Genomic DNA, 21734 nt, shown 5'->3' with positions numbered 1-21734 from the left:
ACTAAACATTTTCCTGCCATCGTGCTTTGATGATGACGACGTGGAAAATTGGAGCGTCTGATTCGTCAGCCTGTCCTCATTAATGAAGCGTCTACATCACAGCTAACATTCTGCTGTTTCAGAGCAGCTAGCCAACCTGTGACAGCGTCAGACACACAGAGTGGACACTTGATCTTTAACATAAACTTACTGTTGCAGCACCAAAGTGACCTCAGACTGATTTTTAGTTTGAGTGTCCTTATTTTCCTCTGAGCTATTGATTCTGTCACTAGTTAGCTAACATAAACTACTCAAAGTCTGTTAACCACAACCAACCCGGCGACGTCACCCTCTGTAGTTACATGTCTGAGAGTCTTTAGAGCAGGGATCCATGCTGTGAGTTAGCCTTCATGCATGCAGCATTTCAGTGAGTGAGAAAGACGATCATACAGAGACTCAGTGCTCTTACTTTACACAGGCCACCAGGGTAGGAGTTCGTAATCTTGGATCTGAGGAGGAGAAAGAAGACATTTAATCTGGTGACAGGCAGCTGCTGCTGCAGGTAAACAGCTGGAGCACTGTCTCTATTCTTCTCTATTCAAACAGAAGAATAGAAAATAAATGAATAAACCTCTGCAGTGAGACAGGAAGTGTAAGATCAATGAACAGAATCAACTTTTTGGGATTTACTTACCTGGATGATTGAGCATGAAGACAAAGGAGGACGCGTGAAAGAGTTTAATGTTCAAAGTTTGGTTTAAAAGAGGAAAAGAGGAAAAACTCTTGGCTGTTGAGGGAGTCGCACTTTCTCCCTCTCCTTCTCCCTCATCTTTCCTCCTTGGCTTCTCATGTCTTTTATATAGTCTCACTTATTCTCTAACCCTAAGAGAATCTCACAGACTTGTTCTCTAAAAATATAAAGAAGAATTATGGATTTGATCAACTGGTCCCTTAATGGAATTGACACCCTCCTGGGCTGGGGAGAGCCTGATTGTCCTGCAGAGACGTTTGCTGCCGGATACTCGATGGTCGGTTGCGTCGTGTGTCTGGCGACACTCTTGATGGAGGACACTGAACAACATCTACCAATTCGGAACCACGATAACAGAGTTCTGGCTGACTTGAGTTGGCTCGGACCTGGCCTATCGAAGAACGAGAAGCGGCTACAGCTGTTCAAAATCCCACAAGGCTGGCCGACATGATAGACGATGGGCAAAGCTGTGAGTACTCAGACTGTGTTTTGAACGATATATGGATAAGATCTTGGAGAAGAACAACGGGAACTGAGAGACCTGGTGACCAGTGATGGACATTAGACCAACTGTAAAATTGGAAGCAGTTTGTTCGCACTAACCGAAACAACTACCATCTTCATCTCATGCGGCCCCCCCGGCACCAGCTGGATGCTCAAGGCAAAAGCTGACGGGAATAACAAAACTGTTTGTTGTCACTCTCTCCCTCCTCGTTCAAGGTCACCCACGTCGACCGAAGACTGTTGACTTTTGCTTAACTGGGTGAAAATAAATGGTAAATGGCCTGTATTTGTATAGCACTTTTCTAGTCCCTAAGGACCCCAAAGCGCTTTACATATCCAGTCATCCACCCATTCACACACACATTCACACACTGGTGATGGCAGCTACATTGTAGCCACAGCCACCCTGGGGCGCACTGACAGAGGCGAGGCTGCCGGACACTGGCGCCACCGGGCCCTCTGACCACCACCAGTAGGCAACGGGTGAAGTGTCTTGCCCAAGGACACAACGACCGAGACTGTCCAAGGACACTGTAGGAGCCATTTTTGGGTTAATACCTTATGTGGCCGCTAGAGGTCACCTTTTTCTGTTTTGTTCATGTAAAGGTATTTAAGGTAGACGCAAGTAATTGGCGTCAGGTGTGTCGTTAATTGTAAGAAGGCAAACAGTTTGTGACTGCTGCGCTGTTATGTTAAGTTGATATTGGAATAAAGACCAAAAAAGGACAAGATAAGCACTGCTGGAGTTATTGGACTGTTTAACTAATTCATACATACCAGTGACATCACGTCACCCCCGTTAACAACCACCTCAGTGGCTTCAAGCGTAGGCTTAGCCTCTACAGACACTTTCTCTCAGCTGAACACGGAGCACACACACACACGCACACACGCACACACACACACACACGCACACACACATACGCATGTACACTGACACAGACCTACACTCACCACCCCCACCCCCCCCCTCCAAACGCCTTTGAAGCTTATGTCTTCATGTAGTGAGATGTGCTGATTCCTGTGCTGAGGTGTTTTTTCTGTTCTCAAACTGATCTCCCTGTTGGAGCTCAGTCTGGGGGGAGGTCTTTTTTTCTCCTCGTCTTTCCTCGTGTTGTGCATTTTCCATTGTTGTTTGGATTCCGGGTCGCTGCTCGTGTGGGCGACTGGCAAGCTACCTAGCCTGACCTGTCTCCCCAATGTGATGTTTGTGTATTGTATGTACGGTCGGCAAGGTCAGTCTCTTAATTGCCCCTTGGGGATAAATAAAGTCTTCTGAATCTGAATCTGAAAACTGTTTGGTGTGAAATCTGTTTTTGGAGTTTGAAAGTATAAAACCAGTAAAAACAGCAGTTTTCTGAGTGGAGTCTGCTGTGGCTGTGATCTTTCACATACACCTGTACATCCAGGTGAGATACTCACTGGTTTCAGGCATGACCACCTCGATCGTGAGGTCAAAGTTACACGTGGCCTGTGCGGACTCCACGGTCTGATAGTACACCGTCTTCATCTGCAGACAGATCGGGGAACGTTAGAGTCGATTCTGCCCACATGGCTTCAGGTGAATTAAACCACACCCACCTTCACATTGGACACGCCGCGACCATAACCTGTGGACACGGTGATGTCATCATTCTTTGTTACCTGGGAAGGAAAACAAAAAGGTTACTGTTAACCAGGAGCTGCACCTGACCTCGCTGCACTGAACCGTTCTCACCTGGAAGGGCGAGGCCACGGGTCGACTCTGGCTCAGGTGGATTTGTCCCAGAATTCCTTTTGTTCTGTAGCGGATGCTGATGTCCTGACTGAGGGCGGCTCGAGAGACAACTCTGGTGTACTCCGTTAATGCCTCCAGAGTCAAGAAGGTGTCCTGAGGGAGGTCAAAGGTCAACAAGAAGTGCAAAAGAGGTTAACAGAGAGTGGTTTTAGGTGGCAGGCCGAGTTTGGGGCGTATTTACCTGCACAGAGTAGAAGCCTTCACCATAGTGCTGATCCTGGGTCAGCCAGGACAGGATGGGTTTCACATACGAGATCCTCCCCTTAAAAAACAACAACATTATTTTAAAATGAGAGTGGAACTACAGAAACACGCCCTCTACGGGCTGAGAGTAGAACTACAGAAACACGCCCTCTACAACCAGAGAGAACTACAGAAACACGCCCTCTACAACCAGAGAGGAGAACTACAGAAACATGCCCCCTACAGGCAGACAGGAGAGAACTACAGAAACACGCCCTCTACAGGCAGACAGGAGAGAACTACAGAAACACGCCCTCTACAGGCAGACAGGAGACCTACAGAAACACGCCCTCTACAGGCAGACAGGAGAACTACAGAAACACGCCCTCTACAGGCAGACAGGAGAGAACTACAGAAACACGCCCTCTACAGGCAGACAGGAGAGACCTACAGAATCACGCCCTCTACAGGCAGACAGGAGAACTACAGAAACACGCCCTCTACAGGCAGACAGGAGAGAACTACAGAAACACGCCCTCTACAGGCAGACAGGAGAGAACTACAGAAACACGCCCTCTACAGGCAGACAGGAGAGAACTACAGAAACACGCCCTCTACAACCAGAGAGGAGAAGTACAGAAACACGCCCTCTACAGGCAGACAGGAGAACTACAGAAACACGCCCTCTACAGGCAGACAGGAGACCTACAGAAACACGCCCTCTACAGGCAGACAGGAGAACTACAGAAACACGCCCTCTACAGGCAGACAGGAGAGAACTACAGAAACACGCCCTCTACAGGCAGACAGGAGAGAACTACAGAAACACGCCCTCTACAGGCAGACAGGAGAACTACAGAAACACGCCCTCTACAGGCAGACAGGAGAGAACTACACAAACACGCCCTCTACAGGCAGACAGGAGAGAACTACAGAAACACGCCCTCTACAACCAGAGAGGAGAAGTACAGAAACACGCCCTCTACAGGCAGACAGGAGAACTACAGAAACACGCCCTCTACAGGCAGACAGGAGAGAACTACAGAAACACGCCCTCTACAACCAGAGAGGAGAACTACAGAAACACGCCCCCTACAGGCAGACAGGAGAACTACAGAAACATGCCCTCTACAGGCAGACAGGAGAAGTACAGAAACACGCCCCCTACAGGCAGAGAGGGGAAGTACAGAAACACGCCCCCTACAGGGAGACAGGAGAACTACAGAAACATGCCCCCTACAGGCAGAGAAGGGAAGTACAGAAACACGCCCCCTACAGGCAGAGAGGCGATGTACAGAAACACGCCCCATACAGGGAGACAGAAGAACTACAGAAACACGCCCCCTACGGGCTGAGAGCAGAACTGCGGAAAAAGAGGAAAAACTAAAATATCAGCAGGACGTCACAGCACCTTAACCAGCATAGTCAGCAGGACGTACGCCGTCATCTCCACCGTCACACCGCTAGATTGGTCGGGCTTCGTCCAGTCAGATGTCACACTGGCCTCCTGCCAGTACCTGAGTACAGCAGGATTACCTGAACAAAAACACAAAAACACTTCCAAGTTTAATTTCCTGAATCTTAAGCCTCTATTCTACTGACACCTACTCAGCGCGACATTTTTAGGGGTTTTCATAAACTAGTAGTACCTGGTACTTTTTAGTACCTACTCGATCTGAAAATGTGATGTCAGCAGGCTCCATGCCACTGATTGGCCAGGCAGTGATGTCACTTGATGAGTCATGAGACCGAGAATACAACCCGAACTGTTTGAAACCCAGCAGAGTGAGAACCCTACTTACTGGACTCCACCCACACTGAGGTGGTACTCAACTTTAATGCAAAACAACCAAAACCCAGTAGAGTTGAGCTGGTGTTGGAAACGAGGCATTAGTGATGGATGGAGCATGAGCAGTGGATGTGATACACTTCAGTGACTGTTTTCTGCCTTTCTTCTTACTGATGTATTAATGCCATAAACTTTAAAATCCTGAAATTAATGTAAAGGAAAAGAAGCACACTGATTTTTGAATATTATCAGGCATCCTTTGAGTGGTTTATAACAAATCCATCAAACAGTCTAAGAAACAATCAAACAGTAACTCAAAAAACTGCCATTCAACTAACAGAGAGTCAATCACAAAGAAGGAAAAAAACACACAAACACCTTTTTGCCGTGCCAGCTTCTCCAGGCTGCTGATGAGCTGGAAGGATATCATGCTGTTGGGGTCATGAAGGGTCAGCGCATAGGTCGCCACTGCACGTACGTAAACACTCTTCACACTCAGGGCATGCTGGGAAATGTAGGCTACAGCAGAACTAATACTGTCCTCGTGGATCTGAAAGCAAGATGGTTTATGAGCAGCTTTTTCATTATTCATTTGTTTAGCGCTCAAGTTAGCTGATGTGTTGAGTGATGAGACGAGGAGGTGTGGTCTCACCTGAAGCTGCAGGATCGGGTCTCTAATCTTTGTTGCTTTGTGTAGAGCAATCAGTGTAAAGGATGTCAGATACACTGATTGGTCCACTGGATCTGTCCCCTCAGCCTGCAGCCAATCACAATACACAAAATTACACAAAGCTCTGTCTCACCACCTTTACCTTTATTAGTCCCACAAGGGGAAATTTCATGTTAAGGCTGCCGACCTATTGCACGCAATGGCGGCGCCATCTTACCCTCCGACCATACATACATTACACAGAAACATCACATGGGGAAGACAGAGAGGTATAACATGGAAAATGCACCACATGAGGAAAGATAAGGAGAAAAAAATAACTCCCCCCAGACTGAGCTCCAACAGGGAGATCAGTTTGAGAACAGAAAAAACAAAACACCTCTACACATAGCACATGAAAAAAATCTTAAGAAGCATTCAAGTGAGAACAGAAGAAGAAATGGAATAAGCGGAGGCAGAGACCAAGATTCTGTTGGATTTGTAGGGCGACTCCTCAGTGAAGGATCCATCCGGCTGCTGAGCCTTGAACATCAGCCAGGTCACAGACTCTGAGAGAGTCTGATGGTTCACGGACACCACGGGGTCCGCCGCAGCCAGAGCCCTCACCACCAGGGCCGTGATCCTGACAGACAGCACAGAGGGACAGAAGTACCATGGTGTCATTCTCAGTAGAGATGGACCGATCCGATATTACGTATCGGTATCGCTCCGATACTGACCTAAATTACTGGATCGGATATCGGAGGGAAATAAAAAATGTAATCCGATCCGAAGTATCACAAAGTCACCTCACAAAACGCGCAACTTGGCGCAACCCAGCTCGGCGCATCGGAGCACTATGTGTCACGTGATAGAGCGGCTGTTGTCTGCGAGACCTGTCGGCGGTCTGTTGCAGCATTTGGAGCCTCGCTACATGCTTCCTAACCGCAGCATTTCATCTCGGCAAAAACTATCCCAGAGAAGTAAAGCAAGTGTGTAAGTTCATCCCTGAATGTTTGCATAGTATTTCCACGTTAAGCTTAACAACTGATATATTGAGCCACAGCTGGACTGGCCATCGGAGTTCCATATTGAGGTGAAAAGGAAGCGATTTGTCCAGTACTTCAGCTAGAATGAAAAAATAGACACAAAGCTGGAGTGATTCTGTCTTTGCTGCGCAGTTGCGTCTACTTCTCTCATTCACTCCCCCTCCCTCTCCTGTTATTACTTCAAACATGAAACTGATTAATGATCAGCTGATCGGCTTTTCTGCCGCAAGTCCAGTCTTTCTTGTTTGTTTATCGCCCACTTTGCGCTAGAAAGAGCAGACCAGCGGATAAACAACAGCAGCACGTTTAAGTGTGAGCAGCTGTTGATAGAATTTATTTAATATTAATTTCTAGTATCAGCTGATGTTTGCTGGAGCCAAAGCTGTAAAGCTGCTGGTCATGATATCAGTTTGGTTATCTGGTGAGAGGGAAACATGAAGATGAAACCAGGAGATGTCCTTACTGAATCATCAGAGCTGAACAGGTGATGGAGAAACAGGTTTACCTTTTAGGTGACATGAATGAGTTGAAGGGAAGTTATGAACTGTTTCTGAGAGACAAATAACACCAGGATCCTTTTCTACGTAGCTGACAGCTGGTAACTGTGCAGGGGCGGGTCTAGCAAAGTTTTGCCAGGGGGGGCAGGTAGGGCATTAACAGGGAAAGGGGGGCACAAAGAAATATTTTTCTTTGTTATGTAATTTAGAAACTTTGAATAAATATCTGAATCTTACAATAAAAGTGCCCATCTGATTAAATGTATAGAAGTCCATTACTGTATATAGTAACTAATAAGTCTAATATACCCTAGTAAGCTATAGTACTTTTTCCGTTGGGAAGGTACCATCTGAGCAGTCTGCAATTCTGTTGAAGAAAGATGTTGAATCTATTTAATTATTGTAGAAAAATAATTGATTTCTGTGCATTTGTCTTACACTTGCATTAAATTAAAGTTGATTACATCGATTAAGGGCGGGGGGTGGTTCCCTAATATTTTTGCTGGGAGTTTGCAACCCTATTAGTTAGGTTGCTTAGTATTTCCACTAAGTACTCTTTAAAATACCAGAATAGGGAGGATGGAGCAGGTTTAAATTTATTAGATTGATCAGTGTTGCTGAACTATAAAATGTTTTGGGTGCAGTGTATTTTTTGCATACAGGTATAACAGAGTAGCTTCAGTCTCTTGTTTTTTAAAACTTGAGTATGAACTTATACAAAATGCAGCAAGATATTTATAAAAAACAGTTTTATTGACAAAATACGCTATATCGGATTCATATCGGTATCGGCAGATATCCAAATTTATGATATCGGTATCGGACATTAAAAAGTGGTATCGTGCCATCTCTAATTCTCAGGACCAACCAGCAGATGGCGCCAAAAGCACAAGGAGGAACCCGTGCAGATCCACACGCTCACGTTTGATAAAAGCCAGTCTGGGCTTTACTACAGCAAAACATCTCACCTGAATGTGTTCATGTGTTTCTTTTACTTTAGACGGAAGCTATGCTGTTAAATTCAAATACTCCATTACAAGTGTGATCCTGTCAGATGGCTGACCACCGTCTCATAAAACTACAGGTCCATTCTGTCTCACCTGCAGACAGGTGAGGAGGACACTGCTGCCGAGGCTTTGATGTTGACCTACCAGGTGCTGGGCTCTCTATTCCTCCACATGCTGTAGCTTGAGTCTCCAAGTCTGAATGAACTGATGCTGACGAGGCCTACACACACACACACACACACACACACACACACACACACACAAACACAAACACACACAGTAAATGAACTGTTAACCCTCTGTGCTACCATCGGGGCCTCTTCAGTGCCTCCTCACCCTCCCTGATCTTCCTCTTCATGTTAGCTGCGCTCTTCTGGATGTCTTCTCCCAGCACGTTCCAGCTGCCCGATGTTTCCAGGTACTGAAACAGCTGGATGAGGGGGAGGAGGCCACCAAGCTCCACCTCCGCTGATCCAACCGGCAGGTTGATGAGCTGCCGGAAGCCTTCGGGGTTGTGCGCCACTGACAGGACTTCCCCCAGCACCTCGCCTGGTACACAGAACAAACATGATTTTGTTTGACATGCAGCTCTGCAGCGAGAAATGCGTTCCACTTGTTACCATTGATCGTCAGCATCCTCTCCACATCCGTGTTGGGAACCATGTTGATCGGCACTTGGTTCTTCAGCTCCACTGTCCTCTTCTCTGAGCCTGCAGGGCCACAAACAGCCCGAGACAGACTGACATCAGCAAACACTTTAGGTGGAGCAGAGCTTCACAGAGCAGAGCCTACGCACCATACACTCCCTGTGGGTCGAGTCTTCCTCCAGAGCTCACCTCCCGCCTCACTCCTTCAGGCTGGAAACACACCCGAGGTTAGCATCATTTTACAGGCAGCGGTCTGGTTTCAGTCTTTAGGCTGGAAACGCTGTTAGCAGCAGGTTGGCGAGAGCGTGGCTCTGCTAATGTGATTATTAGCATCTGTGTTTCTGTTCACTTTCATACTCCTGAGACAGTCCAGTGTTACATTCATTTTAAATATCTGACCAATAATATGTCTTTAGCAGGTTATCCTGATCTTTGTGCAGGTACGTACCACCACTCGCAGCTTCTTCTCCACGATGTCTGCCCGTCTGTAGGGTGTTTTCAGGGTGAAGGTCAGGGTGTGCTCTCCAGGCTCCAGACCCAGTAGGGTGAAGGTCACTGGTTCCACCCCTTTTCCTGGTATGTTGTTCCATCTGCATGCTGTAGAGCGAAGCCCTTCCTGCCCAATCACAGGCTGAGACTTGAGCAGGCAGATCGCTGGGCCGACTGTCAGCGTTACGCAGAACTGAGGGTGAGTACGGACAGAACCAAGATTCTTCATCAGTGAAGCCACAGCTTACATGGATGCATGGCAGAGGATCATGGGATATGTGGTTGGGTGATGTGTGTTGTGTACCCTAACGCGGTCGAGCTGCTGGTTGTACACGGAGCCCTTCAGCTCCAGCTGCTCTCCTCTGACCACCTGATAGGGCAGCGGGATGTCCACGCTGAGTGGCAGACTGACCGACACCTGGACGGGATCTGCCACGCACATACCTGTCGGACAAACGGGAACCATCCGACTTTATTTATCCCTGCATACTGAGGGGCAGAAAACTGAAGAGCAAGGCAAAAAAGCTGTTACAGACGAGTAAATGAAAGAAACTCGCCGTTCTTGAACATGCCGACGGCCTTTATCTGCCACGTGGTGAGAGAGTCCGGCAGAGTCCTGCTGACCACCAGCCGCCCTGAACTAAAGACAGGAAATACAAGGACAGTCACAACAGTCCCTAAAGACAGGGAGGCGGATCTCTAACCAGCTGTGGCGCCTAGAGCATTAAGGCTGCCATCATTGTTGGGACCATGTAGAGACCATCGTTCACCTTTTCTGCCCAAAGACACAGCAGGTGGAACCAAAGATCTCAGATGTGGACTCATCAGACCAAAGCACAGATGGTCTGATGTCCACTCCTTGTGTTTCTTGGCCCAAACAAATCTCTTCTACTTGTTGCTTTTCCTTAGTCGTGGTTTCTCAGCAGCTGTTTGACCATAAAGGCCTGATTCACACAGTCTGCTCTGAACATGCACAGATGTGTCTGCTACTGGAGCTCTGTGTGGCATCTATCTGGGCTCTAATCTGAGCTGCTGCTACATAATCCCAGATGTCTTCAGTTTGTATCTACTATTTGGAAAGTAGTACAAATAAAGAAAGCCCATTAAATGAGAAGGTGTGTCCAAACTACTGACTGGCAGTGCAGATTCAATGCATTCAGTGCTGTCACCTGTAAGACGTCCTGGTTTGAATCCACTCTCTGTGTGGAGTCTGCATGTTCTCCTCATGCCTGCTTCCTCCCACACACATTAGATTTACTGGTAATTTAAAACTGACTGAAGGTGTGAGTGGTTGTTTCCCTCTCTATGTTAGCCATGAAACAGACCGCTGACCTGTCCAGGGTTTACCCTGCCTCTTGCTCTATAACAGCTGGGATAGGCTCCACCCCCTCTGTGACCCCGAGTTGGATAAGTGGAAAAAAAGGAATGGAGTTGTCTTAGAAGAATGTTTCCTGCTGAGCTGCATCACTTTGAAAGCTCAGATGGTCATCTCGGAAGCCCCACCTTTTAGTAGTACAGCCGTGTTTATGAGGCAGCCAATCAGAAGAGCATTAGTTTGAAGGGGGGTGGAGCTAAAACAGCTTGTTTCAGACAGGATGGACTGAGGGTTGCACTGAGGCCTAGTATCAGATAAATAAGCATTATTTCTAACTGTGAATCATGCAAAGCTGCTCTGGTAGAGAACAGAACTACGGAGCTGGGACTGAGCAGAGTAGGTCCACTTTAATCGATTTTCTTCCTGAGGTGTGTTTGATTTGTGTCACCTGATGCGCTGCACCTCCCACATCCAGCTCTCTGGAAAGTAGCTCCGCACCAGAGAAGGAGCGAGGTCAAAGTCTGCACCCATTTCTGTACACAAACAAGAGTGCAACACAGACTGACTTACACCTGCTCTGACATCATAATAAACTCTATAAACCAGTCAGAGAACAGCTGTCTGTATCAGCATACAGGAGCTGCTAACAGGTAATTCAGCTATGAAATAAATATGTGCTGAACAGGTGGAGCAGCAGTGGATTGTAATAGCACAGAAATGAGCTCCTGTTGTTACGTCGGTATCATCAGAGTGTGATGCTGTAAACAGAAAAGTCCACACTGACCATTACGTGCAATGACGCTGCCTTGGCCGAGGCTCCTCAGGAGATGCTCACAGCATTCTTGGTAGGCCTTTACGCAGGCTTCTCTTCCTCTCTCATGTTTGAAGACATTCCTGTTCTTGTGGACAAATACCTTAGCTTCTTCAAGGCAGGTTCTATACGTTGGAGCACGCTTCATCCCATTTTCACAGCACCAGTTGAAGTTACCATATCTTGCCGCTGGACAGACAGAAGGACACACTTTACTTTACATCGACCACTGATTTATCCCCCATCATTACAAACATGTCAGCAAAACACACAGGTGAAGGTGTGTGTGTGTTAAACTCATATCTATCTAATAGACTCCAATTTGTACATGTAAATGGAGAGTCCTCATCACACACTGAAGTTAATTATGGTGTTCCACAGGGTTCAGTGCTAGGACCAATTCTGTTTACTTAATACATGCTTCCCTTAGGCAGCATCATTAGATTAGCATAAATTTTCACTGCTATGCAGATGACACGCAGCTCTATCTATCCATGAAGCCAGGTAACACACACCAATTAGTTAAACTGCAGGAATGTCTTAAAGACATAAAGACCTGGATGGCCGCTAACTTTCTGCTTCTTAATTCAGATCAAACTGAGGTTATTGTACTCGGCCCTGAAAATCTTAGACTCTTAAATTCAATTCAGCTAAATTACACACACATATATGTAAATGGTGGTCACTGGGTGCTGCACAGTGGCTTTGTCTACTGATCAGGATAGGATGGGTTACATGAGCTACAGTGGCTTGCAAAAGTATTCGGCCCCCTTGAACTTTTCCACATTTTGTCACATTACAGCCACAAACATGAATCAATTTTATTGGAATTCCAGGTGAAAGACCAATACAAAGTGGTGTACACGTGAGAAGTGGAATGAAAATCATACATGATTCCAAACATTTTTTACAAATAAATAACTGCAAAGTGGGGTGTGCGTAATTATTCAGCCCCCTGAGTCAATACTTTGTAGAACCACCTTTTGCTGCAGTTACAGCTGCCAGTCTTTTAGGGTCTGTCTCTACCAGCTTTGCACATCTACAGACTGATTCTTGCCCATTCTTCTTTGCAAAACAGCTCCAGCTCAGTCAGATTAGATGGACAGCGTTTGTGAACAGCAGTTTTCAGATCTTGCCACAGATTCTGGATTGGATTTAGATCTGGACTTTGACTGGGCCATTCTAACACATGGATATGTTTTGTTTTAAACCGTTCCATTGTTGCCCTGGCTTTATGTTTAGGGTGGTTGTCCTGCTGGAAGGTGAACCTCCGCCCCAGTCTCAAGTCTTTTGCAGACTCCAAGAGGTTTTCTTCCAAGATTGCCCTGTATTTGGCTCCATCCATCTTCCCATCAACTCTGACCAGCTTCCCTGTCCCTGCTGAAGAGAAGCACCCCCAGAGCATGATGCTGCCACCACCATATCTGACAGTGGGGATGGTGTGTTCAGAGTGATGTGCAGTGTTAGTTTTCTGCCACACATAGCGTTTTGCATTTTGGTCTCATCTGACCAGAGCACCTTCTTCCACATGTTTGCTGTGTCCCCCACATGGCTTGTGGCAAACTGCAAACGGGACTTCTTATGGTTTTCTGTTAACAACGGCTTTCTTCTTGCCACTCTTCCATAAAGGCCAACTTTGTGCAGTGCACGACTAATAGTTGTCCTATGGACAGATTCCCCCACCTGAGCTGTAGATCTCTGCAGCTCGTCCAGAGTCACCATGGGCCTCTTGGCTGCATTTCTGATCAGCGCTCTCCTTGTTCAGCCTGTGAGTTTAGGTGGACGGCCTTGTCTTGGTAGGTTTACAGTTGTGCCATACTCCTTCCATTTCTGAATGATGGCTTGAACAGTGCTCCGTGGGATGTTCAAGGCTTGGGAAATCTTTTTGTAGCCTAAGCCTGCTTTAAATTTCTCAATAACTTTATCCCTGACCTGTCTGGTGTGTTCTTTGGACTTCATGGTGTTGTTGCTCCCAATATTCTCTTAGACAACCTCTGAGGCCGTCACAGGGCAGCTGTATTTGTACTGACATTAGATTACACACAGGTGCACTCTATTTAGTCATTAGCACTCATCAGGCAACGTCTATGGGCAACTGACTGCACTCAGACCAAAGGGGCTGAATAATTACGCCCACCCCACTTTGCAGTTATTTATTTGTAAAAAATGTTTGGAATCATGTATGATTTTCTTTCCACTTCTCACGTGTACACCACTTTGTATTGGTCTTTCACCTGGAATTCCAATAACATTGATTCATGTTTGTGGCTGTAATGTGACAAAATGTGGGAAAGTTCAAGGGGGCCAAATACTTTTGCAAGCCACTGTAAATGACAACATGGACACTTTAACCTCTTGAGAGCTACATGTAGGGTTCAGGATGTAGTTTAGGTTCATATATTTTGGGGGGGTGGGGGTGGGGGGTTGTTGACTTTTTGCCATTACAGTTCATCTGCTCTTTTGGTGCTGCAAAAGGTTGGTGCTGTGGCTGCAATGATGTGGATGCTGTACTGGTCCGTCGTGGTGAAGAGGGAGCTGAGTGTGAAAACAAGGCTCTCAATTTACTGGTCGATCTACGTCCCTACCCTCACCTATGGTCACGAGCTGTGGGTAGTGACAGAAAGAACAAGATCGCGGATACAAGCGGCGGAAATGAGCTTCCTCAGAACGGTTGCTCTCCCTTAGAGATAGGGTGAGAAGTTCAGCCATCCGGGAGGGGCTCAAAGTAGAGCCAGCTGAGGTGGTTCGGGCATCTGACAAGGATGCCCCCTGGGTGAGGTCCCGGGGCAGACCCAGGACACGCTGGAGAGATTATATCTCTCGGCAGGCCTGGGAACGCCTTGGTGTTCCCCCAGACAAGCTGGAGTTTGTGGCTGGGGAGAGGGAGGTCTGGGCTTCTTTCCTTAGGTTGCTGCCCCCACGACCCGGCCCCGGATAAGCGGAAGAAAATGGATGGATGGTTGGATGGATACGTCTGGACTAATCCTAGACGGGTCACTGGTCAGTTGTTGGATGTGAAGAAGTGAAATGTCAGAGATTTCTGCTTATCCTTGTCAGTGGGTGGAGCCTATCACAGCTAACGCACTGTGAGAGGCGGGGTCCACCCTGGACAGGTCGCCAGGCTGACGCAGGGCAGTCAAACTTTAATCAGACACAATGTTTGTCATGCATTCTCTGAGGAGTGTGATTATGCTTTGTGTTTGAGTCACACCAACCAACGTGATGCTCAAATGAGCAGACTGACGGGACAACATGGAACCGAAAGGAAACATGCTGCTGCAGTCTCACCTTTCTCTTTTTTCTCCTCTTCGGTCAGAGCTCGCTTTGCACGCACGACAGCTGTACACGCCTCATCTGAAACAACATAACCAAAGCACGAGTGAGCCGTGCAGCACTTTAACCACAGCGTCTCCCTTCACTCATTTACTGACTGACGTACTGCTGGTCGAGGGGGCCGTGTTGGCGTTGGTGATGAAGGTGAGGCCGGCCAGACGGAAAACATCTGCGCTGTCTTTACCGCCGCCTCCACCGCAGCCCAGGTCGCTCTGCTCGATGTGACGAAGAACCTGCGGGTCAAAGTTCATCCTGTCAGCTGTCAACACGTGGAAACTGAAATATCGTCCTTTAAAGTCAGGGCCATCAGTTTGTTGTTGTGTACGTTTTTAATAACAAACAAAAGCAAACTGCCTCGGATAAAACGGGATGATTTTGGCGTTACCATGGAAACGGGGTCTTGGTAGTTGGGTCGTAGGGTAAAGATGGCGGCGTCGACAGCAGACAGAGCCACCAGGCCATCCTGATTGGCCCTCACATCCAGCTGGAGTTGTTCCTTGGGCTTGTAGTACTGCTTACCCAGAGACATGTCAGTCTACCACACACACACACACACACACACGCACGCACGCACACAAAGGATATCAGTCACAGCGATATTCGATGTTCTGACCAGAAGCTTACAGGAAGTGCACAAACATACCCGACAACACTGACACAGAACCTTTTCTGGTGTTTAAGAAGTCCTAACTATCCATCAGTTTTCTCACGCTTATCCAAAGACAGCCATGATGACTTTGGATAAGCGGGTACTCCAGGCATCCTCCACTTTCCAGCTTCTCCTCTGGGATCACGATGTGCTCCAAGGCCAGATGAGATATACAAATTACCTCTCCAGACACCCTCCCTCCTGACCAGCGAGGTCACATTCCACATCCCAATAACCACATCTGTAATGCTGAGGGTCAACACACCTTCCACCCAACCTGTCCCTGTGGGTGGCGGTCCACAGAGACGGGGACATGGCAGCGCATTCCTGTTATTTCTTCCGGCTGTGCTCGGCCCTCTGAATTCAGCCCTGTCCACCAACCTCTACTCTGGGGTCCAGATTCAGGAGGGGGCCCTGGTTTTTCACTTCCAGTACGGTTATCCAGCACAGAGACTTCTGTTTCTCTCAGGTATTTTGAAGTATTAACTTCTCTAGTGATGAGAGGCTGTTCTGTCCTGGGCTCAGACACACAGAAGATGAAGGTGCGGGCAGGGTTTGAGCCACCGGACATCAACCATCAGCTAACAGCTAACACCACACTGATGTCCATGCTGTGTGGTCTCACAGCATGCAAACTGGTCTCAGGATTGCACCCAGGATTAGGCTTGCACTGGTCTATTAGCTTTAGGTCATCCTGAGGTTCGACTCTTGGATTACAGGTCCAGTTATGCTGAGCTTCGGCTCTTCTTGGGTTTTTGGTTCCTGTTAGATACAAAGATGGTAAAAGCCCTACCCCCATTTCACACCTGCAGCACCTCCCTGCCCACCTGAAACCTTGTGTCTCTCATGTTTCTGATGTTGTTTGTCATTGTTTCGTGGGTCGGTCTGATTCCAGGCGTGTTTACCTTCCTCGACGTCCGTTTGAACACATCATTACACCCGACTCTGGAGCAACAAACCATAGGCTGTTGTGTGTTGTTGTACCTGGAGCCCGCTGATGCATCTGTCTTCGACGTCCAGCCACACGGAGTCGGCCACCAGCTCGGACGTCCCCTCTCCGAACAGGATGTAGTAGACCAGCAGCCTGATGGACGGCACCATGGCGGGCGTCACCTGAAAGCTCAGGCTCTGTTTGCTGTCAGCGTTGGAGAGAAATTTCTGGCTGCCGAAATCCACCACCTTCCCTTTAGAGATCACCTGAGGGACCGCGGCACGATGTTGTGAGAAATAATACAAACAGGAAACGCAGAATCGTGTGGCAGCTTCTCCTCACCAGGTAGCTGATGGTTGTGATGGGAATGTAGGAGGGCGTGGCTGAGTACACGCTGAGACGTGCTGGTCGTCCCACCTGGAGGCCGGGGCCCATCAGCGGGGCGTCGATGTAGAGATAACGTTGGTTTGGCGAGTAATAAGCGACCGCTGTCAGAGTCAGACTGCTCTGACTGGCTGCTGGGAGGGTGGAGTCATCCGTCTGAAACTGTCAACAACAACAAGGGGAGATGTTAGCAACAAGTACACAACTAAACAATAAGTCCACACCATCATGACACGAAGTTAAAATTTAAAAGACAAATAAAGAACAACGAGTAAAGAAGCAGTCAGGCAGACAAGATGGAAAAAAGTAAACAACGAAATACAAACAAAATAAATAAACAGTAAACAAAAATAAGAAAACAAGGAAACAACACGTAAAAAACAAACTAAAGAAGCACACAGGAGACAGATCTGAGTAACACTTCCTGTCTTCTTTCTTTGGTCGTTGTCACACAGTCACATGATCACATGCTCACAAATCCAGCACGGCGAGTTTTACCTGTCCCTGAGACACACACATCTAAAGCACCTGCACCGCCCACCTTGAGAACAGCCCTGACTCCATCACCAGGTGTGTTGCAGATGAAGAAAGCGAGGCCGTTTGATTCGCTGGTGGAGCTGTCGCTGCAGGACATGGCCTCGGGGTCCCTCCCCTGTCTGAACAGCTGATTCTCCACCAGACTGACCTGAACACCTCTCACTGGCTTGTCCAGGTGATCCTTCACCTGCACCTGTAGAGACACAGTGAAACAGCAAAAATGGACAAACTGCTTTAAACTTGAGGAGTGTTTGCGAGATGTATTTGTGTTAGTTGCAGCTGTCTCAGAGAAGATTCATGGATGTAGGACATGTGCAGAGAAGGATGCTGGGATGGGAGGAGGTGGATGATCCTCTGTGGCCACTTCTAAAAGAAGAAGAAGCTGCAGCAACGTCTCTTCTTGAGTGCTAGTTATTCGAGTGTATAGACATTTCTGTTGCTGGTATCTTCAACATAATGAAAGATGTCATATGATCCTTCTGTGAAGTAGGTGCCATCGCAGCAATGTGTCTTTGCTATCATCTGTTTGTTAAATCTGATATAATTCACCATCTCCAGGTCAATATGCTTCCCAAAGACAACCAAGCGCAAAAGGTTAAAAATGTAACGTCCAGCAGAATCCAGGGGAAAAAGGGGACTGGAATTACAGGTTAGGACCAAAGTTCCCAGTGAAAGATGTGTTTGAAACTCATGTAAGGCTCATGTCTTGTGACAGAAAGAACGAGATCGCGAATACAAGCAGCGGAAATGAGCTTCCTCTGAAGGGTGGCTGGCCTCTCCCTTAGAGATAGGGTGAGGATTTCAGCCATCTGGGAGGGGCTCAGAGTACAGCTGCTGCTCCTCCATATCAAAAGGAGCCAGTTGAGGTGGTTTGGGCATCTGACAAGGATGCCTTCTGGGTGCCTCCTGGGTGAGGTGTTCTGAGCATGTCCCACCAGGAGAAGGCCCCGAGGACACACTGGAAAGATTATATCTCTTGGCTGGCCTGGGAACGCCTTGGTGTTCCCCCGGACAAGCTGGAGCAGGTGACTGGGGAGAGGGAGGCTTCTCTCCTTGGGCTGCTGCCCCTGTGACCCGGCCAGAAGAAGATGGATGGATGGATGGATGGATGGATGGATGGATGGATGGATGGATGGACGGACGGACGGATGGATGGATGGTTGGACGGATGGATGGATGGACGGTTGGACGGACGGACTGATGGATGGACAGACGGACGGACGGATGGATGGATGGATGGACGGACGGTTAGACTGATGGATGGATGGATGGATGGATGGATGGATGGATGGACGGTTGGACGGACAGACTGATGGATGGATGGATGGATGGATGGATGGATAATGGTAAGGCTCATGACTGTTCTTCAGTAAAGCTGCTTTCAGCTGCTCCTTTGCCACAGGAATCACTACAGCAGGTAGCTCCACCTGTTTGGTTCAGCAGAGGTTTCACAGTGGATGTCCTTCCTGACAGGGATCTGCATCTCTGGGAGGAATCACACCTAAGAAAATGTGTTCTTCCTGTTAAAAGGGAGTTTTTCCTTCCCACTGTCACCAAGCATTTACTCAAAGGGTCTCATCTGATTGTTGGGTTTTCTCTGTATTATTGTTGAGTCTTTACCTTACAGTATGAAGCACTGTTGTTACCATTTGGCACTATATGAATAAAACTGAATTAACCGTTTCACACATAGTGGTCACTACAGTGGACAGTTATTGAAAGGCCGTGTTCTTGTATTTGTGTCAGTGTTGATGGTATACTTGCACATAAACCACTACACTGGACACTAATGATGTCACTCCATACCTGCCACCCACTGACATGTATGTTGTCCACCTAAGTGGACATGTAAAAAACTCTGAAAAGTACATGTTTAAAAAAAATGAAGTTCAAAGATGAATAAAAATACTTAGGAAAAAAAATCCTGATTAAGGCTGTCATAATTCATGCATGAAAGGGTTAAACTGAAATGGATGAACAGGCGTGGGCAGCATCTGGGCAGCCAGACTGATGTGGTCATCGGTGCCCAGTGTTGGGAAGGTTACTTTTAAAATGTATTCCACTACAGAATACTGAATACATGCCCCAAAATGTATTCTGTAACGTATTCCGTTACGTTACTCAATGAGAGTAACGTATTCTGAATACTTTGGATTACTTAATATATTATCATGCTGTTTACAACTACGTGAATGTACTATTGCTGTGATTTATTACTGATACTGAAGGTCCGCGGCTCCGAACCGTAGTAAAGGGACCTCTGGCTAATACGTCGGTTCCGTGTCGGGCTGGTAGCTGAAAACTAGCTTTACTTTGTTGTCTGGGTCAACTTTGCTAGCGAGAGACAGAGAGAGGCGTTGAAAGGCTGCTCCAACGGAACTTATTTTTTCCGGAGGAAAACACGAACACAGTGTACAGTTGAGTCTTAATAGCGTACTTACAGCTGGGCTCGTCAGGCACTCTTCTTGGCTGCAGTGGTTATTATTATATTTACATGCTTCCAGCTCCCGTTTTTGCTCCGTGACAGCTCGGACTTTTCCTTTCTCTCCCTCCCTCGCTCACAGACACATAACGTGTATGGCAGTCCATTCTCCCTGCAGCACGGACTACACTGCCCATGATGCTACATTCTTTAGAGCCATGCCTGTAGCATTCTGCCTTTTAGCTTAGCACAACAACAACAACAAAAAAGCGCTCTCTCACCCAGGAAACACGCAGAGAGAGAGAGCGTCACCCTGTAACCATGGCAACCGCAACGCTGCCGCCTGGAACAACAGAACGTAGCTGTCAAACAAACCCAAACAGTCCTGACCCGCGAAAATTTGAAACAGGGAAGTACCGCCGTGTAATCCATTTATTTCAACAAAGTAACTGTATTCTGAATACCACCTTTTTAAACGGTAACTGTAACGGAATACAGTTACTCATATTTTGTATTCTAAATACGTAACGGCGGTACATGTATTCCGTTACTCCCCAACACTGTCGGTCTCTGACCCACAGTTTGGAATTATTGGATTCTTGTGTTTTTCTTCATTATTAGACGGCCCTCTGTGTCCTTTCATATATTGTTTAGTCTGTTCTGTGAGTTTCGTATCAATATTTTTAGTTGGGTCATTTTCTAACTAGTATTTTCAGAAACTGTTTGAGCTTTGGTGAAAAATGACTTTGACGCTGTGGTGCTGATGCCTGTCCACAGCCTGGGACACTATGGATGCTCACAAATGGAAGATAACCTCAGCATAGCAAAGAAGAAGAGGATTCAGAAAAAAGTAAGCGTAGTCAAAGACTTCCTGGTTCTGAAAACCCTGTGAAACGACTGCAGCTATCACTAATACTGCTCCCGCTCCCATTGGCTATAATGGGAAAGTATTTGTGGGATGTGAAGTGCTTCAAAAACACAGCGACTGTATTCGTGCGAGGACCACGACATGAAACTTGGTCTGAACACGGCATTGCACAATCCCTCAAAAAGGCTTCAAACTGAGCGACGGTCACCTGAACCACACGTTAAACATAAAGAGCTTCTATGACACACACCTGGATGTTATAAGGAAGTCCAGGTTTGAGGAAGGGGGGCGTGGACACCAGGCTCAGGCTGTAAGGTGATTTGACAAACTTCACAGCAGCAAACTCGGTCTCCTGAGTAATACCACCTGAGAGACAAAATCCGCCCCACAAAGTAAATATTTAAGTATTTTAAAGACTCGGGCTAAGAGCAGTGATCCATGCTCACCTGTGCTCTCTTCCACCAGTACAGCTATGTACAGGTACTTCCCCAGCAGGCTGTTGAGGTCTTTTGGTCCATTGTATTCAGACAGAACCTTCTGCATATTAACATTCACATCCACGTCACCCGCTGAGGACAACTGAAAGAGACACACACAGACACCGCTGTCAAAGAAACACAACAGATATCAGTTACATGATGAGAATCACCTGGAGGAGGATTGTCAATAACCTAACACCACTAGAATGACGTCGGCTTCTCTTTATGCAGGTAGCATCCTAGAAAAGGCCCAAAGTTAGAAGCACTGACCTCATCGACTGTCGGTGGGATTAAGTGGTTCAGGTGCAGATGCAGCAAACACAGAGTTTCTGTAGTCTTGGCCCCAAAACGCCAAAGTTCAAATCAACATTCTGAAATGTAAGATGATTCTTAAAAAACACCAGCACAGTGAAGCAGCTGGACAAAGAACCTGACTCTACGATCACGCCTTTTTAAGAGACCACATCGAGCATTTCCACCTCCACATGGAGATGAAGTTCGTTTGTTGTTTTTGCTTCAGTACCTGTTTGGAGACCTGTAAGATTTGTGACATCCTCCAGCATTCAGATCAAGTGAGTAGTGTGCGAGGTGAATACCACGGCAGGTCTCGCACACATCACACAGTTCTGAGTTAAAATGGACCGTCTGCAACTTCAAAACATCTGTTTTGGTTTTGGTTATTGG

General features: G+C 47.2%; 1 protein-coding gene across 1 annotated transcript in view; it reads right to left on the bottom strand.

Annotated features, from left to right (window-relative positions):
- Nucleotides 1-21734, bottom strand: part of c5 (complement component 5) — a 58864-nt gene that overhangs the window by 4371 nt on the left and 32759 nt on the right. The window contains exons 9-34 of the mRNA XM_019346953.2: nt 21018-21150; nt 20822-20937; nt 17286-17474; nt 16703-16906; nt 16414-16626; nt 15166-15315; nt 14887-15013; nt 14736-14801; nt 11421-11636; nt 11085-11169; nt 9879-9961; nt 9626-9765; nt 9281-9514; nt 8982-9042; nt 8806-8895; nt 8522-8734; nt 8330-8405; nt 6116-6275; nt 5636-5740; nt 5362-5533; nt 4606-4730; nt 3193-3273; nt 2952-3104; nt 2816-2878; nt 2657-2744; nt 449-488 (exon numbers count right to left, since the gene is read on the bottom strand). Coding sequence (XP_019202498.1) covers nt 449-488; nt 2657-2744; nt 2816-2878; nt 2952-3104; nt 3193-3273; nt 4606-4730; nt 5362-5533; nt 5636-5740; nt 6116-6275; nt 8330-8405; nt 8522-8734; nt 8806-8895; nt 8982-9042; nt 9281-9514; nt 9626-9765; nt 9879-9961; nt 11085-11169; nt 11421-11636; nt 14736-14801; nt 14887-15013; nt 15166-15315; nt 16414-16626; nt 16703-16906; nt 17286-17474; nt 20822-20937; nt 21018-21150 — 3383 coding nt within the window. The remainder of the gene's footprint in view (nt 1-448; nt 489-2656; nt 2745-2815; nt 2879-2951; nt 3105-3192; nt 3274-4605; nt 4731-5361; nt 5534-5635; nt 5741-6115; nt 6276-8329; nt 8406-8521; nt 8735-8805; nt 8896-8981; nt 9043-9280; nt 9515-9625; nt 9766-9878; nt 9962-11084; nt 11170-11420; nt 11637-14735; nt 14802-14886; nt 15014-15165; nt 15316-16413; nt 16627-16702; nt 16907-17285; nt 17475-20821; nt 20938-21017; nt 21151-21734) is intronic.

The sequence above is a fragment of the Oreochromis niloticus genome, linkage group LG12 (genome assembly GCF_001858045.2).
Source record: "Oreochromis niloticus isolate F11D_XX linkage group LG12, O_niloticus_UMD_NMBU, whole genome shotgun sequence".
Lineage (NCBI taxonomy): Eukaryota > Metazoa > Chordata > Actinopteri > Cichliformes > Cichlidae > Oreochromis > Oreochromis niloticus.
The sequence above is the reverse complement of the archived record's forward strand: the minus strand, read 5'-3'. Positions and strand labels throughout refer to the sequence as shown.